Source organism: Filicampus tigris, chromosome 22 (genome assembly GCF_054856515.1).
Source record: "Filicampus tigris isolate MCC_2025a chromosome 22, RoL_Ftig_1.0, whole genome shotgun sequence".
NCBI classification, from domain to species: Eukaryota; Metazoa; Chordata; class Actinopteri; order Syngnathiformes; family Syngnathidae; genus Filicampus; species Filicampus tigris.
Window position 1 is genome coordinate 2,798,172 of NC_141238.1, and position 19,991 is coordinate 2,818,162.

The 19,991-nt window shown below is 44.6% G+C and overlaps 1 protein-coding gene across 12 annotated transcripts in view; it reads right to left on the bottom strand.

The window, feature by feature from the left end:
- Window positions 1-19,991, bottom strand: part of nav3 (neuron navigator 3) — a 217,769-nt gene that overhangs the window by 88,019 nt on the left and 109,759 nt on the right. For 6 of the 12 annotated variants that reach the window (XM_086022782.1, XM_086022781.1, XM_086022791.1 and 3 more), the window contains exon 1: window positions 14,535-15,047. The exons of 3 other annotated variants lie outside the window; for them this stretch is intronic. In XM_086022782.1, the coding sequence (XP_085878908.1) occupies window positions 14,535-14,789 (255 nt within the window). In that variant the 5' untranslated portion in view covers window positions 14,790-15,047. Of the gene's footprint in view, window positions 1-14,534; window positions 15,052-19,991 lie in introns of those variants that run through there. 3 more of the 12 variants (XM_086022790.1, XM_086022783.1, XM_086022787.1) reach the window with 3 other exon arrangements.

The following is a 19,991-nucleotide window of genomic DNA, read 5'->3' on the forward strand; positions in this document are numbered from 1 at the left end:
ATAAATGGCATCGCTCAATGAATGCGTATCTGTGTGTGCGTGCGGGGAGATAGGAGTTGTGTTTACGTTCGATCGCTGCGCAGGCCGCTAATGGATTGCAGATATTTTGGTGAGACGGATCGCGATCACCAGAGGGTTTCCAGACACACTACCTTTCGACAAAATGCCTCACTCTGAGGAATAACTTATGAACAATAGTAGCTCCGAACAATTACATAATTTTACCTCAGATAACTCTTGCTTCCTGGGATATAGGTCAAAATCAGCCGGATTCATGTGCAAAATAGATGAATAATTCACAATTCAAGTGTGTTATCTTAACTTTTACCTAAACTTTTTGTGTCATATTATTTAAAGCGGTGTTATCCAAGGCCCTTGATGTGATAGTGGACTGCTTAACAGCACCAGTAGGGATTGAACCGATTAGTTGGCTACTATTCATTACTCGACATTTCATGTTTGAAGTCGACTAACCACTAATTTTACAGAGGACTTTCAACTCGCACATCCTTCGCCATCCCCAGACTTGAACACTCTGTTGAGCGGTAAAATATCTGGCCAACAATGCGACACTCTTCATACCTCTACACACTGTTCGTACAACAATAAGATGGTCTGTAAAGCTTCATACCAGTGGCACCTTGAGATAGGTGGCGAGGAACTAGATTGCCTGTCCGTCAAAACTGATCATTGGAAAACCGGCCCGTGGTGCAGGTTCAAGACTGCTGTAGTGTCCTGAAAAAAATGGCATTGGTGCCCTCAATAAATTGACTTCGACCGGAATTTTATCACGTCAAAGTGAAATACAACAGACCCTTTCGTCATTAAGCCCGTACGTCCCAGCTGTAGTCCTTGGATAAGTAAGATATGATAAGATAATAAGCTTAGGTCAACTGTTCCCAACATTTTTAAGCCACATCCCTGCAGAGTTGGCGCACTTCAACTTCTCCGTAATCACACTCAAAAACTGAAAAAAACAAAACAAAACATCAAGAGAAAGCCGTTTATAGCCAATAAAAGAACCATGCTTAGTCGATCAATTTAAATCAACACATCAATTCATGTAGTGAGACTATCTTGGATATAACCAAGACCTCTGCTTTGCTCGAATGTCATTCCAGATCATCAGGATTCCTGAAGGTCTCAAATGAAACCTCTACGGATGCGGCGAACCGAAGCCACATCCTGGACCAAGATGGGGAAATTGTATTTTAATTGCATTGAACCCTGACAAAGGCAGTGGATGTTTTGTTTGTTTATTTAGGTTGCCGTGTGGAGTGGAAGGAACGCTACGAGTGACGTCAATGTCCTTGATGATGCGGTCAACAACGTGCATATCAAAGCAAAGGAGGGATGCTAGAGGCAGCCTGACAGCTGCTGATGAGTTGCTTACTATGACGGAGCTTTGTAATGACAGCGCAGGTGGGACGGTGAGCAACCCAAGCCGTCCACTTGAGAGAACTTCAGAGGAGATGGCTGAGAGGAGAATGTCAACATCGCCAGCTTCTCAGCACACACACATACTGGATAACCACAAATGGTACGCTTGCCTTTGAGGCTGAACGTGGTTCTTTGGCATCCTCGCTGACAATGACTCCAAGTGCCAGGCTGGTCTTTGAGCTCTATCTTATTTTGTCTGCACACACTGCACGACATATCTAAGTGACACTGTGGGAGATCATATTTCACATCTATCATAACAGCTCTGCTTTTTGCCTTGGTGGCGTATCTTCTTTGGCGCACCTTCATGTCCTCGAGGTGTGTGCGAGAGTCGCACACATTCCGCAGCTGTCTTTGAAATACACCTCCAGACGTCTTCTCGGAAACACTCGGAATAAGAGTTCTGGATGGAGAATCGAAGCCCATAAACTCAAGTTGCATCCCAGTGGCTTTTTTTTTAAGCAGACAGCTCCAGCAGACACACCGTGACACCACACACACACACACACACACACACACACACACACCACACCACACCACACAACACACGCGCGCGCGCACACACACAGTTGACATCTACAAATCACACAGCAGCCTCTTAAATTGTTCTCTTTTCTAGCCGCGGCCACACTTCTTTCCATTACTGACTATTGCAAAATGTAGCGTTAATATGTGACTATGGGGAAAAGTCAATAACATAAAATTATTATGAATTCAACCAGGCCTTTTTTTTTTTTTGCAAGCGTTAGCAGTCCGTCAGCAATAAAGCAATGGCAGCTATCTCGGTGCTCTCAGAATTTGCAGAGCATGCTATCCTTTAGTCTAATCTGCCTTTACAACCTAGTGCAAATGAACAGACTGCTTAGTTGCTTGTCGAGATGTCCAGATGAGCCCTCGTGACCTCAAAGCAGAGCCAAAGCCACTAAAAGTGTCCTGCAAGCTTCCAGACGTGAGATAAAATCAAGACGCGGCAACAAATTCTTGGATTTTGCCAGCACAGTATATCTTAATTGTTGTGTGGTGTGAGGCCTTTTCAAACAGGAGCAAAAGAAAACATCTCACTGCAAAGTTGGAATGAATCGAATAATGACTTCTACTGCTCACTTTCACTGAGGAAACTGTGCTACGCTTGCCAGTTTTTCCTTCCTGTTTGGTGTTTACGTATAAGGAATCGACACCCACAATTTCTATTTTAGACAAACTGCAGTAGAAGCACTCACTTTATCCAGATGTGTACTATTAGACACAGACTGTGGTTTTGATTTTGACCAATCATTAGGGGGTGAAATGGAAAAGTAGGGTTGTTAGAGACATTGTTATTTTGCTCATCACTAACAGTTGCAATAAAGCTAATCTGCAAACCCACAGAATTGAACTGTGCTGTGAATCAGTTCTGGTGGGAGAGCCAAGTAAAACAAGTTGATTGGTCTCTCTGTACAGTCAACATAAGCCCTTCACGGCAGTTTAACTGCTGACCACTGAGACGATTATGGTCGCAGCTGAATTGAACCCGCTGCACCCACCCAAAAAACACAACCCATCAATAAATGTGATGGGGGGCTGTGGAGCACATTGACTTTACTGACTAATGGCTTGGTGGAGTTGGAAGAGAAAAGTATATTGAAAAGTGGCATTATTGGTGGTCTTGTAAAAATAATCATGAGGTTAAAGAGTCGTCCCAAGCATTATTTTTTCCAAACAGATAATTAGACTGTAGTTGCTTACACTAGTCCTTGTTTGTTACTAGTCGTCCAACAGAAGTCGAGGCGTTTCAAAAATGAAAATAAAACATAACTGCAACAACAAGACAAGTATGTCACACACAAATTCTAATACTATAGGGCAACACATCGTGTTATTGTGTCAACCTTTAATTTGTGTCTGTTAACATGTATCCTGGTTGATGTAACTTGTTAATGTAACTTGCAAACTTATGTTTAAAATCAAGTAATCAGTTTTGTTGTACAGGAGTAATCGGATTACTTTCCCCAAGATAACTGTGGCAACACCGCATTTAAAACATCAAACATTCATTTGTCAATCAGTGGGCTGTCCAAGCTGGCCCGGATGCATGGTTGCCATGGCAACGTGACCAACTCTAGCTTGAAACGGCACTGCTCTTTATTATTCTGCATTGAAATTGATGTAGGCGTGAAATGTGCCCCAGGATCTGGGATTCTACATTTCATAGTGTACTTATTGACAATAAGGATGCATCTAACACCTAATAAACACGGACATTGAAAAACACGTTGCTGCATACACACCTTTGCTGTGCATAAGGTGTGGACGGAAAGCAGACAACACCTGTATGTTTCGGCCCTTTTGGAATGCTAAAACACACCACTTGTTTTAAGATATACAAAAGAGAATTTAGCAACATCTGCAGAACATACATCGGGAAAGTTACACAGTGTACTGAGTGTGAGTGAAGCCAGATCTCCAATGCTGTATTTGGTCATGCTCTGTCGCTCATTCTTTCAGCAATGTGGTACACTGCGGCCTGCCCTCACTGTATATATTTCATTGAATGCGCCTAAATATTTCACGCAGCCCCCCCACAACTCTACGCCCCAACCTAGCGACTTTGTTTTTCTCTGCATTATTAAGACCAGAATGTTGGACGTTCTGACCTCCCACCAAGAAAACTACAACGGAATGACCCACTAAAAGTTGAGTCCATGTGGGGGAAATTAAAATCCTGGCCGGTAGTTTTATGAGGTCCCAGTTCAACACCTATGGGGCAGATTTAGCTCAGTGTTTATACTCAAAATAATAACTTCATTGCACACTTGGAAGATATGTTGTATATTCCCCAAATACGGTGCTGAAAATCATTGCGCTTCAGCCTAAATCCGTACAGCCAGAGGCATTTAAAGTATACTGAGTGCAGTGTTGATCACTGACAGACAACATTGACAGCAGTATTTGCATGGCTGTACCATGGCTGTACAAAGTTTCCAAGCAGCTGACTGATGTAAACAATAAGTACGGAGCAAACATTCTATATAGAAGTATAATACAGGCTGCATGCAGCAGCCTTTGCTTGCAAAATAGGGGACAGATGGACGAAAGAGGGCCGTAATTCTGCATGTCACTCAATATCAATAAATATGGGCAAATATTTAAACAGATTTCTCCGTAATTACAGCTCTCCTGACCTCTGGATGGAATGCAGCCTCTATGCCCAACACTTGAAACAATCGCACGTGTCAAGCGGCACCTCAGCCGTCCAACTTTTACTAAGTTAGCACACCACTTGACACGGATGACGGTGCTCGCCGGACCTGCTGCCACTTCCAAGGAAAACATTGAGTGGCTTATGCTGCCGGCCAGAATATTGGGCCAAAGTGTCCAGTGTTGAGGACAGACGGAGAGCGGTAAATGAGCCATAACTGCTGCTTCAGCTGGGAAGAATTGAGGAGGGCAATGGAAAATGTATCCACTATTCTGTCACCTTTTATACACAAGTGACTCATGGAAGCTAAAATGTTCCCTTTTCCTTTGAGCATTGACCTATCAGCCAATGCTTAACACTAAAGAATGGGTAAGGCTATGAATTTAAAGCCTCAAAATATAGGCAGATGGGGCAAACTTAATTCAGGGGAAGCAACACCTTATAATATTTATAGAAGAAAATGGCATGTGTGTTTTTCTGTTCTGGCTTGGCATAATAGGTCGATAACTCATGTTGAATTCCATGCCAAGTACTTCCCAAGCGTAGAGACCTGGGAAACGGAGGTTCACACACCCACACACGTATTTATCTACATGTATCTCTTTCACGTCTGTGACTTGCTGCTGACTTGCTCAGGCAGTATACGGTATACTTTGGCATTAAATTACTGCCCGGTTAGAGATGGTTAGTTAGGGGAAACCAGGATTTTTAGTCACCGGTCATGCCGTCATTGACCTGGATAACAATTATTTTAGACCAGAACCAAAATCAGTAATTCATCTTGTTCGGAACAAGAACAATAGTTTGTATTCTGGCAACCTACTTTTTGAGAGGCTAAAAGGAAGCCTTCAAGGTAGGTGTGTGGCCACCACCAGCGTTCTCCAGATATCCGTCAACGTGTGGAGGTTTGTGGGCTGTGGGAATGGACCTTTCGACCCTTTCTTCCTCTCTCAAGAGTGTACCTTGGAAATGATTTATGGGACTGACCAGAAGACAGTCTGAGAATCCCATGAGCAGCAGTGCGAGCGGTTGCCAGGTAAAGTCCAACGGCCTGATGAAGGACGGGGCGTAGGTGTGACCCACCAGCCACAGTCAATTTAAAGGCACTCTGCCTCGGATGTGCATTACTGATGTAATGTAGGTGTGATGCATAAATAACTGGCTGGGAATGGAATGATTGGACGCAGGTCAGTCTCTTCCTTTTCGCAACTGTCAGCATTCAAACAGACTGTCCAAGTGAGGCATTTCATCTTTCCCACACTTCTAATACTCACAGTCCAATGGTAATTCCCTCTTTCCTGCCCCTCCTCTTCATGGTCTGGCCTATTGTATAACACTAACACTATATTGCTGCCCGTGCCAAAAGATTCTTACCCCCTCGACACTGTAACTCAAAGCCTCCCACCAAAGACTAATGGACTCTGTCAGGCTCACGGAAATGAATATCAGCCAGCTTCGTATGCCGGACAAGTGAGGGGAAGAAGAGGCAACGTTCAGTGCGTGGCTTTCCTATTTCTACAAATCTACTCGCACATTTCCAGTGATGAATAGATGGAAGGATTTTAATCAAAGGTTGGCCAAAAAGAAAAAAAAAAGTTGGGCAAGTGGTGTGCTTGAGCAAGTTTATAGCGGCAAATCATGAGGAGAGAATCTTGATTCCCAGGGCTCTGCCACATTACCTTAGCAGCTTAGATGTGGAAGCCATTAAGAAACATTTTACTGAGGTGAGGGCTGCCCTTGCAGTAAAGAGGACCTTTGAAAACCAACATTAAGTATACATCAACAACAGTTTACAATATTTTTCACGGAGTTTGTTAAGTCCTCCCATACGTCAATTATACAAAGTTGGTAGGAATTCCCCAATTAATCACCTGGTCAAGACTCCATCCAACTCACAATACCGCAGGACTATCTTGGCATGATTTTAGAACTCCACCCTCAGTTCACTTCCTTTCTTGCTGCTCTCATGCACTTAACACTTGGACTACTATTGTAACCTGCAGAGATATATTTTGGTACCTAATTCCAGTGACACCACTATTACGATTTCTCCACTCCCACGAGACTCACGCTTTTCCTTCCCAGCCCTTCTGATTTCCTTCCCCCGTTAACCTCGGCCCCAAGCTTACATTGAGCGTTTCCCACCATGAGGCGAAAAGGAGGCAGCCAGATGCTGAGGGCGATTACGGCTTTAAACCTGAATGAGGTGCCTGCATCTGCTTTCAATCCAGCGGCAAGTTAACTCCTACCAATGCACAAGGACTAAATGATTAAAGAAACAGCTTTCTTGCTACTACTTTCACCAGGCTCTCTTCTTTTGAGAGCGCCCCAGTCGTCCCCCAGGAGTGGACCAGCCTGCTGTCTACACAGAGGACAGCAGAACAAACACGAGGGTATGGTAGTAAGGCGCCATTTGAGGAAGTTGCCTGCAGCTTCCCTCAACTCTTCAGCCATGTGCATGACCGTAGAACATTAGAACTGTTGGTAGTGTAGTGGGTCACATATCATGTGATTGACTCGTAGCAAGTCCAGGTGACCCTGAACAGGATAAGTTGTACAATACAGGGCTTGATGGATTCATTAGAAGAAGATGTTTAAGCTATGGATAGTGTTGAAATGTCTTGAAATCAAATTTCAAATACAGTATATTGAGTCACTATCGAACAAAACCTAAAACAGATGTTCGAAAATACTCTGGCAGATCGAAGGGCTTCATATTTCAGTGTACTTCTTAAAAATGTCCGCACTGGGAAGTTGCACCAAGTGATACAAAGGCCTCTTTGGTTTCATCTGCGGGCAGTTGGACAAGCTATTGGTGAGTGGCCAGTCAGCGTCTGAATTGTGGGAGATACAAGGAAACTCTTGTCAACAACTTCTTAGTGTCTTCATGTTAGTCTGCTCCATTTAACCTATTAGAAGTGGAACTTTGCTGATCCACCCAAAGTTTCTAGACCGCCACAAATATAAACGTTGAAACCATCACAGAGGCGCTGACCTTCCAAAAGAGTCAATTCATCTTTCCTTCACCATTGATACTCCATTAAATATGCCAGAAATATTTTACAAGACAGCGAGGAGATTTATAGCTCGAATGGTATAAATGATTTGCAGACATCTGCGAGGCATGAACGTGGCTGGAAATATGGAACGGTACAAAAGCCTTCAATGACAAGGCCAACAGGTTGAAAGAGAAAATGAAAGGGGCTCCAGAATACCTCACAAGATGCATCGACAAAATACACGACTGTTAAAAGTAAATGTGGGCTTTTATGTGGCAATAACGCAACAACATCAGCCAGTAAATAAAGCCAAATTACACGTGCGTGTCTGTGTGTCAGGAGACAAATACTGAGAAAACACGCTCTGGCCAAAACAGCAGAGCTTTGTTGGCCATGTGGAGAGGCCAAGGAAAGAGGGAGGAATGAAGCTCCAAGCTCCAGAGAGACTGTCAAGGGCTGGCAGTTCTTCCGATAATGTTAACGCACTTTATGGGCAAGCTCAATGCACTTGAAGAGCAGAGGAAGCAATATAACCATAGTGCAATTGTTTTCAATGGAAATCTCTTTTTGACCAGTGAAGATGTGAACACATTGGTGCATGACTTGTTTTGCTCACATATGGTGTGATGTTTGGATAAAATATGTACTATGGACAAGGTCATGTGCTATATTTATGCTTGGAAATTGTCGTGTGGTTCTGCATTCCCCATCCAGATTAATGCTTGTACCCCAGTTCAAGAGAATAAACTGACAATGTTCCACTCACAAACTTACAACCCTTAACCACACACTGGGACACGATTTCAGCCACCCAGGAAGAGCCAGGGCCAAGATTGACGTGACTTCTTCTGATCTCAGACAGCAGTACTAAGTTGAACTGCGATTGGAAAGACGTTTTCTATAGTTTGTTGTTCAGCAACAGCAAGGCTCCAAATTAAGTTTCATACTGGAGTGATGGCTGCCAAAAAGACAAGGCCAGAATTGGCCTGCGGATTCAGGGTCAACCTAGGCCGCACCATAAGTGCATAATAATCAAGGTCATGACTACAACTATAAACATCTATCAGTGCTTGCTATAATTTCTCACAAGGATACAACTGAAAGACACAACTAAGGTGCTCTGTGGCTTATAGCAAGAGGTGAATACACAATAGAATTTTATCCAATACTTTTGTATGGATACTTTACCAAGAAAAAATCCAGCACACATAGATATTGATATTCCTCTCCTGTCTCAAAAATGCATGAATGAATCATGTCTTTCACTTGCCGTTTAATGGGGGGCGGGGGGGATACATAGTCCAGACAGAAAGAACGCATGCATAAAAAATAACTTTAAAAGATAGCATCTCTGGATTGAAGAAAGGAAAATTATACGATCATATTTGTTGGTTGTGAGTACTGATGTGTCTAAATATCACTATTTTTGAAAATGGAAAAAAAGGTTCAGTTAAGCTCATGCCAAGGGAGGGTGCGGAACCAAACCGCCACCCGCTAAGCCACCACAGCCAGCTTTACATCCAAGCATCTGCATGTGAGAACGGCTTTGTGTTCTAATTATTGGTCAGAAACTGCCGACAGTTCAACCTTCAAACATAACCAGAGGACCGGCAACAGCAACAAAGTGTTGCACTATGAAACTGGTGCAATCACCTGGGAGCTGCCATTGTAAATGTCTTACTGATGGACAGAGAGGAAAATCTGCTCAAAAATACCAATGAAATCTTTCCTGAAGCTTTCAGGCTCTTTCCTTAAGGGTTGAAAATTGCAAATGTTTACAATCCGTGCAACTGTGAGCACTGCCTGGTGGAGAAAGAGTAAAAAGTGCCTGAGCAGAGTGGTGGCTAAGAATCAACATTTAATTCATATGGGAAGGAAATTCTTTTAAAACAACCACTTAGTCACTTTTGCTGTTGTTTTTCTTAACTGCTTTGTGGTGAACATTATTCTGCCGTTTCATTTTCCCTTCAGTTTTTATGACCAGAAACATATTTAGTGCTTTCATGAGAGGAACTGGTTGCCTCTAAATTAAAGTTTTCTCAGAGCCTCCAAATGAAAGTTTTCTCAGAGCAGGAAACCCTGTCCGAAGTGCGAAAGGAACGCGATAATTGTGTCGATGGCGAATGACCCGCTACCGCTGCGGTGTGTGAAGCAGCGAGTCAATACCGCAGCCACGGTCCTGGCCTAATTCAAAACATCAGCGGCCATTCTCCATGCATACCTAAAAACCACACACACACTGACTGCGTAAGCATGTGTTGTGGCACGCTTCGCGGCTCCACACAATGCACCGATAGATTAGAAACAGGATCAACTAGAGAGGGCAATGACAGAGAAAAGGTGACTGGTTCATTCAGGAGAAAACAGTTGACAGCTGGACTGACAGAAATGGGCCAGGTGTGTGTTTAACCCCCTCCGTGCCGCTGGCAATCGGAGCTGGATCACAAAGGAAACAAATTTGACAGCGGAAGGGCAATCGGCAGAAGGAGTGAGGGAATTTATGACCGATGGCCTTCCTGGGGCAACATGGCTCAGTGGTAGAGTGGTCGTGGGATCGATCCCCGGCCATTGCTACCATGTCAAAGTATCCTTGAGCAAGATACTGAACCCCCAGTTGCTCCTGATGCTGCGTCATCAGTAGGTAGATGTGGTACAGTGCAAAGCGCTTTACCCAAGCACCCAAGGTAGAAAAGCGCTATATAAGTGACAGCCCATTGACCATTTAGATGGGGTGTACAGGTAAAAGTCACACGGAAAATATCAGGGAGTGGAATAAAGCGAGGCTCCTGTTTGCAGAGGACAAAAAAAAAAAAAAAAAACACGGGAAGGAATGCTGGCAATCGGAAAGAGCCTAAAGACTGACAGTAGACAAGAGTGGAAACAAGAGGTGGTGGGGCATAGTGAAAAGGAGGGATTGAGAAAGGAATGAAGACCATGCAAAGAAAACAAGGAAGACAAAGAGTGTTGATGGACATGAGGGAATCGCCAATCTCTTATGTACTTGCTTCTTGTTCAACAAATACCCACAGGTAGAAGGTGGAATTCATTTCCATCAGCGATTCCCAACCACTGTGCTGTACCAGGAAGGCCTGAGCCAAGATTTGAACCAGAATCCCTCCCGCGTGTGAATTGTATCATTCGACAATTACAGTACAGGATAAAGAAACCGGTTGATTCAAACCAAACAAAAGCTGGTCATCACTCTTCTTTGTTTCGATATATCAGTTGGAGTAGGACAGCCAGGAACCTCGCCATGTCCAATCAGTGCCAGTTTTTCCCAGGCCACAAACATCAGAATGAAACCTCAAAATATGACGAGACAGCGAGAGGCCAGCGGGAGCTTCCTCTTCGTTTCAATCTCTGTTATTTATTGCATTCTTGAGCCTCAGGCCACAGGAACGCATGACAAGGTGGCGCAAGCCAGCTTGCCTCAGTATCCTTAATGAAGGCACTTTAACCACATCAATTACTCCGATAAACAAAGGTGCACCGTCAAGGATTTTTCCTAGAAATGCTTGGCATAAATGTGTTTGGCGGAGAGCTTTATGTCTTTTTTTGTCTTAATTTGTCTGCAGGGAGGCTATTTTTGAGCGGTGTGGTTCAATTACAAACAACTCTGTGTTTTCTCCCTCCAACATTTAAACACCGAGGTCCCCACACACGGCAGGGAAATCAAATATCGTCCTTAAGATGGTAGTAAAAGCATCGGAAAGGATAATATTTCAACCCATATTGAGCACTTTTTAACCTGTGGGTGAGGAGAATTAACCATGTGCGCGTGGATAGACTCCTCTGTTCATACGTGCCTTCTGATTGGCCGGACACAACACAGGAGTATTTAAGGGTGTCATTTGAGAGCCTTCTCTAATCTTGACGGCTTGAAGAACAACCGTAGCGATGCTCACTCCTTCTCCATGATTTGTGTTCCAGATACAGCTTCCAACGCAGACCACCCATCACATATTAAGCTCCCATCCTACCCACCCCTCCTTCTGCTGGCGCGAGCTGGCCCCCTCTGGCTGCCTCTGTTATTTCAGCAGTGTCAGAACCACTAAAACAGAAGGGAGGGAGGAGGGGGTTAGACCCAACTGAGCCAGAGGAGACAGTACAAGTATGCTTTGAATGTTGGCATGATGGACTCAATAAATCTATCACGGGTTATTTTCTTTAAACATTAATATGCCGTCTCTCGCTTGATCTACCGTTCAAAATTTCTTTGCACTACCCATATGCATAAATTGAATACTTCTCAACTACACTCGATGGCACATGCATATACTTAAATAATTCCAACGGGGCTAATAAATGCACATCGGATGGGAGGAATTCATTTTAAAGACATTGCTTTAACCAATACTTGATTTGGCTGTAGGGTTTGGACTGTGATTTATGATTTGGTCTATATGAACATCTAATTGCCTGTCTGTTGAGAGCAAATGTGACAAAATCATTGACTCTCTGCAGAATGCATACAGTTGTGGGTCTGGTTTGTAGTTTACCATACGGGCAAGTCATATTTCAAGAGTATTATACAGTGTGCAAAAAGTTCAAGACTTTTGGAGGGTACTCCAGAAAAAAAATAAAGGTTTATATGTTACCCACTCAGTCAAGTTTACAATATTGCATGCCTGCCTTCTTACCACAAAACCAGTCATTTCATGTCCGCTGTATCAAAAATGATACAGCAGACTTTGCATATGCTCTTCGTCTTTGGGAGCACAAGAGATCATCAACAGGAAGCTTTCAAGTGAGTGGGTGAGTGCATCTGGCACTTGCACTTCCGAACATACTTTTTGTACTCGCGCTTACAAGCAACGTTCCAGGATAACATTCAATGCCAAACGCAAATAGCAACCTTTGGCTCATGCATGCAATGAGCTGGCATTCACAGTTAAAGACGCACCCACCGGTAAAGGTTATATACAGTTGAAAAGACTTTGCTTGCCTCAAGAAAAAAAGTACAGATTGATGAAATACCGGCATTCAATCCGACAGCTAAAAACCCTTGATGCACAAGATCAGCCCCTATCAGGGGTGGTGGCACGGACACTCCATTAAAGCCCAGTCAACTCAGACACGCTCTTCATTCCGGCTCGTCATCACGAAGCGCCAGAGGCTAGAGACTAATTTGAGCTGTCAGAGGAGAGAATACACCAGTAGGAGCCTACGTCGGCCCTTGTTCTCATCTCCTTCGTGCATGAGCCTTTGACAGGCAAAACTCATACGAGGATTTAACAGGGATACGTCCAAAGAATGTAGGCAGTGTACAAAAGCAACAATCACTCCAAAAAATGCAAACAGTTCTACTAAGTAATTCGGGCCCATCTGCTTTGGTGCCTAAATGGGCTGTAGAAGCCATCAAAACAGGACATAAACGCATAGTCGCTTTTGCTCTTTTATCGCCAGCATTTAATAAACACCCGCCTGACGACGCTCGTAGAATTGTGAGGGTTTAGGTGTCGCTCAACACACCAGGATCGCGTAATCCCGCTGACATGAGCTCATGTTTGAACGGTGCCAAAAATGGATGACATTTGACAGTTTAATTGCATCCCTCTTAGATGAGCTGCAATTGCTTCAGGTGCACCTCCTCCTGGAGCCAACAATGCCGCACAACTTTGCAACAACTTTTTACGGAATCTGTGAAATACATGAATCCAAACACAGAGAGGAGATTTCGGAAGACAAGTCGGGGATAGGGTTTGATTCCAGCAGAGCGCATCTTAAAAATCACTTTCTTGAATTCTTGAAAGACTGCACAAGACCTGCTGCGGACCTCTCTGCAAACATCATCACAGCAATAAAAAATAAATCCTTCCTCGTCACCTTTGCGTACCGTTACCGCTGGTAGTTATTAAAGTTAGGAAAGTTATTGAAGGATGACATACAACACAATTAGGCAGGCTAATTTCTGCTTCCATAGCGCCCTTTCCTTAACAACAATGACAGGACGGGGCATGCAATAATATTTTAGTCAATTTCCAAGCTTGAATGGTTTAATTCACTGAAACCAAATTGCTGGAGTATGATGGCTAAAACTAGTCACCAGTCCAAAACCGCAAACTTACAACAAAACTGTATAAATACACACCGGAGCTCTGAAACCAAAAACAAGAGCTATAGGGAGTTATGTGAACAAGCTGCAAGTGAATTTTCTTCCCAGCAGCAGGTTAATGATAAAACACCGCCCCCCCTCTTGTCAGGCCCCCCTTTCCACTTTACACTGGCCCCGAAAGGCTCAGAGTCAGTCACAGCCATGCTGTGAGGATTTAGAAGCAGGCCGGGGAGCGCTGACCCAAGCTTTGATGTCTCCAGCCCACGTTTCCTCCCAGTCACGAGGAATCTCTGCTGCTTTGTTTGCTACCGGACGTCTTAAAGCGTTGAGAGGAAGAGGAGGTCGGACGGACGGACGGACGGACTGGCTGGATCGGGAGCGTTTCAGTTTGTGCTCCGACAGCTTGTGACGAGGTGCCGCTGAAACTACTTGGCGGGGATTTTTGAAAAGTGACCACGCCTCTTCTGCCAGAGCCTGAGAAAGCAAAGCAAGGATCTGCGCAGCAGGGAAAACTCACCGTGGGTCTATTGCACCACTTTTAGGTAATTTAAGACTAAGCTTTGGCTGTCAGTTAGTAGAAAGTATACCCAGACAAGTAAATGGTACTTCTCCTTCCCACAAAACAGCTCACTTCCCTGGCTGTGATCCTAATGATTTTGCTAAATGCATCACCTATTTCCTGCAAACGACCGATACTGACAGGGCATCAGGATGAGGTAACCCTCGTCCTCACCAAGGCAAACAGCATCACTGTAGTGAGTCATCCCCGTGCCAGAGCTGCACATGCACCTGCTCAACCCAATCTGGAAAACTTAATCGAGATTTGCTATAAGCACTGAAGAGACGCTCATTGTAAACCAACCTTGCAGATCCTGCTCTCCTCAGTTTCCGCCTTGGACTTTGCCTCAGGTGTCCTTGCAGATTGGTACTCTGTCTTGACTGACAGCTGGCAGGACAGCACTGGGACGACCTCACTCGCCTTGAGCTCCTGCTGCCGGGCCATGTAGCTGTGTGAGGTGGCGGTGGCCCGGGTGGCGCTGGGGATGGGGAGCGCGGTGTGTACCGGCTTCACTGTGGAGGGCTGCCTGAGCTTGGAGGCGACACCAACTACCGGCATGTTATACTTGCCTCAGTTTCCAAAACAATAATAAAAGACTGGGACACGCGGGTCCCCTGAATGAAAATCGAAGAAACCACGATGGATGGCTTGGATAGGGGAAGAAAAAAAATAGAATTAAAAAAAAAAGAAAAGTTAAAAAAAAAAAAAAAAAGGAGCAGTTGCCTCTCAGAGTGAGAGGAAAGCAACTGCGCTCACTCTGTAGCCCAGGGCGAGCAGGACATACAGAAACTGAGAAGGCTACTCCTTCCTCCAATTCATTCCCTCCTCCTTCTCCTCCCACAAGCAACTCTCCACCCTCCCCTTTTTTCTCTCCCTTTCTCCCTCGCACTGTTAGCAGCACACCGCAAAGTCCGTCAGAGCAGTTCAAGGGGACACAAACTCCTCTAAGGGAGAACCAGCACTCGGCAAAACGGTGATTAAGGAGACCTCACCGAGTGTGCTTGCTTGTGGTTGTCTATTGTGCGTGTGTTTTCCTGAACATAACTGGACATCACTCTGTCACACTTATACTGGAAGTAGCCACGCTTTTTGCTCAGCTATATCTGGAGAAGTCCCTCTTGCCTTACAGGGACCTAAATTAAGATTTGAAATAAGAAAACAGTAGAACAGTCTCTATCCATGAGGAACACTCTTTTCTTATTTCTGGTTACCGCATTGCTTGCTTATGTATCAAGTATATATCGTGGTGTACTAGTGGTTGGTATGTTCTAAGCTTCAGGGTTTGAATTTCAACTTTGGTCTTCCTGTGTATAAGTTACTTCTAGCTAGCTATTCCGGCATCAAATACATGCTTTTTAGGGTAATTAAAGGCCGTACGTCTCCCATGGGTATGAGTGTGAACTGCTGTTTGTCAATATACTGTACGTATGTGCCCTGCAATTGGCTGGGGACCAGTACAAGATGGACATGATGGGCATGTCTAAGCAGTTAGCTTCCAGAGTAAGTAGTTGAAAACTACATTTCTACTCACTGAAAAGAGATCCTACGAAATTCAAGTGTGAACGGGTGACAAAAACATGATTAGCTAGAACTGACCAAATCAATGAAGCCAACTTGCAAACACAATACAATGATGATAACTGGAACAGGCTTGGACAAGTTGCGTCACCCTTTTTAAACTTGCAGAGGCCAAACTGTCATCACAAGTTGCCATCTTAACCTGACAGAGAGCAAGCATGACGAGGGGGATGCCCAAACCAAAGAGTGAAAGAGTTGCTGCTGACACAGCAAAGTAAACCTTTCAACACTCTGCTGCAGTTACAGTAAAAGACTGGGAGAACGAGAGAATGCAGACAAGTTTAGTTGCGCGACCTTACCGCATATGGACTCGCAAAAGCCACTCTACGAGGCACACTTTCACATTACTTCAGAATCAGCACAGTGTGAAATAATGACTTTACACCCTGCTTCATCCTATTCATATTGCCATCAAGAATCTTTGAGAAATGAGTGGCCCTAAAATGGACCCGATGTAGCACCGGCTCCAACATGTTTCCAATCACGCACCAAGGCCCATCATGACCGGCCTAAAACAACAGGGCAGCACGTAAATGAGTGGCAGCCGTCCAAATACGGCTCTCTGTGTGCCGCCGCCTGCAGTGCTGCAGGGATCAGGGCTGACTTGGCCGGCATCCAGCCTCTCAGGACTGTCTGGAAAGCCGCCTTTGACGAGCTCCCATCTCGGTAGGTCGCTGGGACAGGTTTCCGCCAAAGATGAGAAGAAAACGACTCGCGTGCGCGGTCGACGCACGAGAATGGATGTCGGTTGCGGAGAGGGGCCAGATACTCGCACGATCAAGAAGCGGGCTCGGTAACATAGCACTGATTGTCCTTATTTAATACCGGAGAAGAGATCCAAAGTCAACACTAGCAAAGCAGATCTCAGGTTTTCTTCTATCTACACAAACCATGAAGGGCGAGTCAGCACCTTTGCGCTTGGCCGCTACGGCCGACTACATTTTCTACATAATGTCACAGCCAACTGTGCCACAGTTGAAATGTCAAAATGAGTGGGTGAGCACATTTCATTATCAAAGCTGAGAAGTACATTTCCAAAACTCGCGAGGTGAGTTGAAGAACGGGCAGTGGTTCACAAAATGGGATAGTCTTTTGTGTTATTTTTAGTGCAAAACAAAAACGGTCTATTTGCATATTTCCAGTCAGTACGAACACCTCCTGGAATCAATAATATCGGGTTTATTATTTGTTCCACATGCTCGGGTGCGATACTGCACAAGTTGATATGTGCATAAGCGGAGGGGTGTCCAAATGAAAGATACCGCCCAGGGTCACGTGACTTGAGCACTGTGGCTGTGAAAACAAACACTCCGGGGTGCTGGAGATAAGAGGGAGGGGGGTCAAACACCTTCTGCCCTCCCAGCATGCACAGGCACACACAGTGCTTAAATACATCCCCTATGGGAGAGTAGATGGATATACATCCACCTGGGCCTGTCAACACTCTGAATGATATCAGTGAGCCGCACGTCAGACAACATGGAAACTAAAATAAACAGACCACAAAATGGCGGGCCCCCTCACTTTCATTGACTCGTGCCACTCATTGTTTGGGATTCACTCACACACAATGCCATTTACTCTCACACACACATTCCTGCACCTCACTCAACCTTTGGCTTCTCCACGGTAAACCACCAAGCACACATGCAAACAAAAAAAAACGGAGCTTAACAGGGATCAAAATCTGCTCGAAAATAGATGAATAAGGCACTTTGCAGTATAAAAAAAACACGGATCATTGGAAAGATTCATGACACATTGAGTACACTAAACACCTGTAAAATGTCAACAAGAGCAGCCTCTTTGAACCTCACAAGCGACTGTGCGTCCCTCGAGTAACTATGTAGCTTAAGCCTCATTAATTTCCAATGCGTGGTAAGGCACACATGGCTTTTAACCTCCAAGTCGTGGGCTGTAAATAGGGACAGCTTGTTTGTTTGCTCATCTGATAAACACATATTGCGATCATCTGGGGTTTCTCGGACTCGCCCTCATTAGCGCCGAGCCTCGTTTCGAATGTCAGCTTTTTAACACCGCCGTCTGATTAAAGGGGACGTGCTGGTCGGGGGGGGAGAAAAAAAAAGCGCCTTCAGCCCTGGAAGCTGGCAGAGTGTCAACCAGGCCCAGATGTGAGGACGATGCCACGCCACTCGGCGGGCCCACGTTCAAACGTACAGCTGCATGCATCCACGGTGCAACATCTCATTATCTTTAACGTTCACTTGCTTGTTAAGATTCCCTGTAAACATGAAGCAGAAAGCTATAGCCTTCATGAAGACTGTCTTTTAAACTGTAAGACAAAACAGCTTGAGGGGATCTGTGCTATGTTTTGATTTATGTGACATTGAGGAGGAGGAGAAAAAGGGGGAGAATCATCTAATTGTACATGGTGACCCATGGAGCAACTATTCGGGGGCTTTTTGAAAAGGTCCAAGGATGTGGAGGAAAGACTGTGATTGTATGTGCGTGACAAGACAGTGCCGGCCGGTGGGAGTTCCTGTCCTGACACAAACTGTGGCGGCTGTGCATCCTGTTGACTGGCGGCGGCCGACCGGCAAGCTCCCCTTGCCTTCAGACTGTCGCACCTGTTGACATGTAAAGCAAACTGGCAGCAGATGAGGCAACAGTTGGAATCAAAGAAGATGCGTCGCAGATGTCAACCACTTTTTTCTTGGCTCATTCTGATGCCCTTGAGCCATCGGTCAGCAAATGTGCATTTGATGGCCTTTTATGTTTTCATCAGGTTGTCCTTTACTGCATAATAATACATTTAATATGGTTACAGGATATGGGCAGTTTCCAGCGCCTCTACGAAACTCATCATTGTTGCTGAGGAAAATCTGTTCAAAGTTGCAACATGTAGAGAGCTGTTATGAGGATAGATAATGCGTAAGAATTCATGGCAAAAGTTATATTGATAAATAGAGACATTGGCCATTCATTTTCTTCTGCTTATCTGAGGTCAAGTCGTGGAGGCAGCAGCTTAACCCATTAAGGCCTAAAGCGCCTGGCTCAACATCCCTCCAAAACCTCAGGGCGACTTTAGAATCACCCTGTAAAAACTGAAGTTTTCCCAGACATTCAACACCTACAAAACAATTGGGATCTCAGCCCCTGTAGCAGATAGCAACATAATTCCAAAAGAATTTGAGATCTTAGATATGTGACTTTCACACAGGCCTGAGTTAATTATTATTTACCTGTATCAATTAAAAATGCAAAACTAAAGTGTCAGTGCAAGAGAAGCACTATTTTTAATTTTGAAAAATCGTTTCAAAGCCGTTGATATCGTCATTGTCTACAAACACAGGTCTTTAAATATATATCACGATCGACTGGTTCCACTGGTTCAAAGTCCACAAGAGCGTCATCTATATCACTACTGTCACTTATTTCAGAGCTCCCGCTATCATCTGCGTCCGCCATTAATGCTCGAAAAAATTCCAGGGAAGTGTCGAGGAGGAATCCCAACATGTGCCCGAGCCAGTTCATCAATCTACCATGCACTTTTTTAGCCTGTGGGAGTAAGCCAGAGTAGCCAAGAAAGTTGTAGACCTAGACTGAAAACTGTTGCGGGCACAATGGATCATATGGCGGCTACAAGCGCAACAATATAAACACCAAATTTCAGGATGTTTCTCCATATGTGTTGTTTTTCATTTCCTCTTTTACCTAACAACCACAGCATTTTTTCCCAAAGCATTCCTGCATTTATGCCACCATAAAAAAGGCTTCTGAAGCAGGCCTAAAGTTGTCCAACCCCCTGACACAGACAAGCATGTGACGATACTTATTGGACTTCAAAGAGTGTAATGATGGATGTATTAGCGGGATAAATATTTTTTTGACAGACAAACAAGAGGCCCAACAAGGCTATTGGTCTAGACACAAATCAGGCGCCCACTTGAAGGCCTTTCATAGTGACAACGAGGGAACTGTAATTAGACAAAAGAGCGCCGTGACATTGTGCTCTGAACTCGGTTGACTCAGTGGAGCACTTCAAAGTGATTTATGTCCAAAACCTCACATCTCAGTGCCCCAATAGTCTGCGTAAGTACAGGCACGATTGTATAGACAGTTTTCCTCAACACAGACCGAGCAGCCGCTTGTATTTGCATGATTGTAGCTGGTACCGCAATGTGATTAAAGGGTTACAATGACTTTGAAAGCCATACCCCT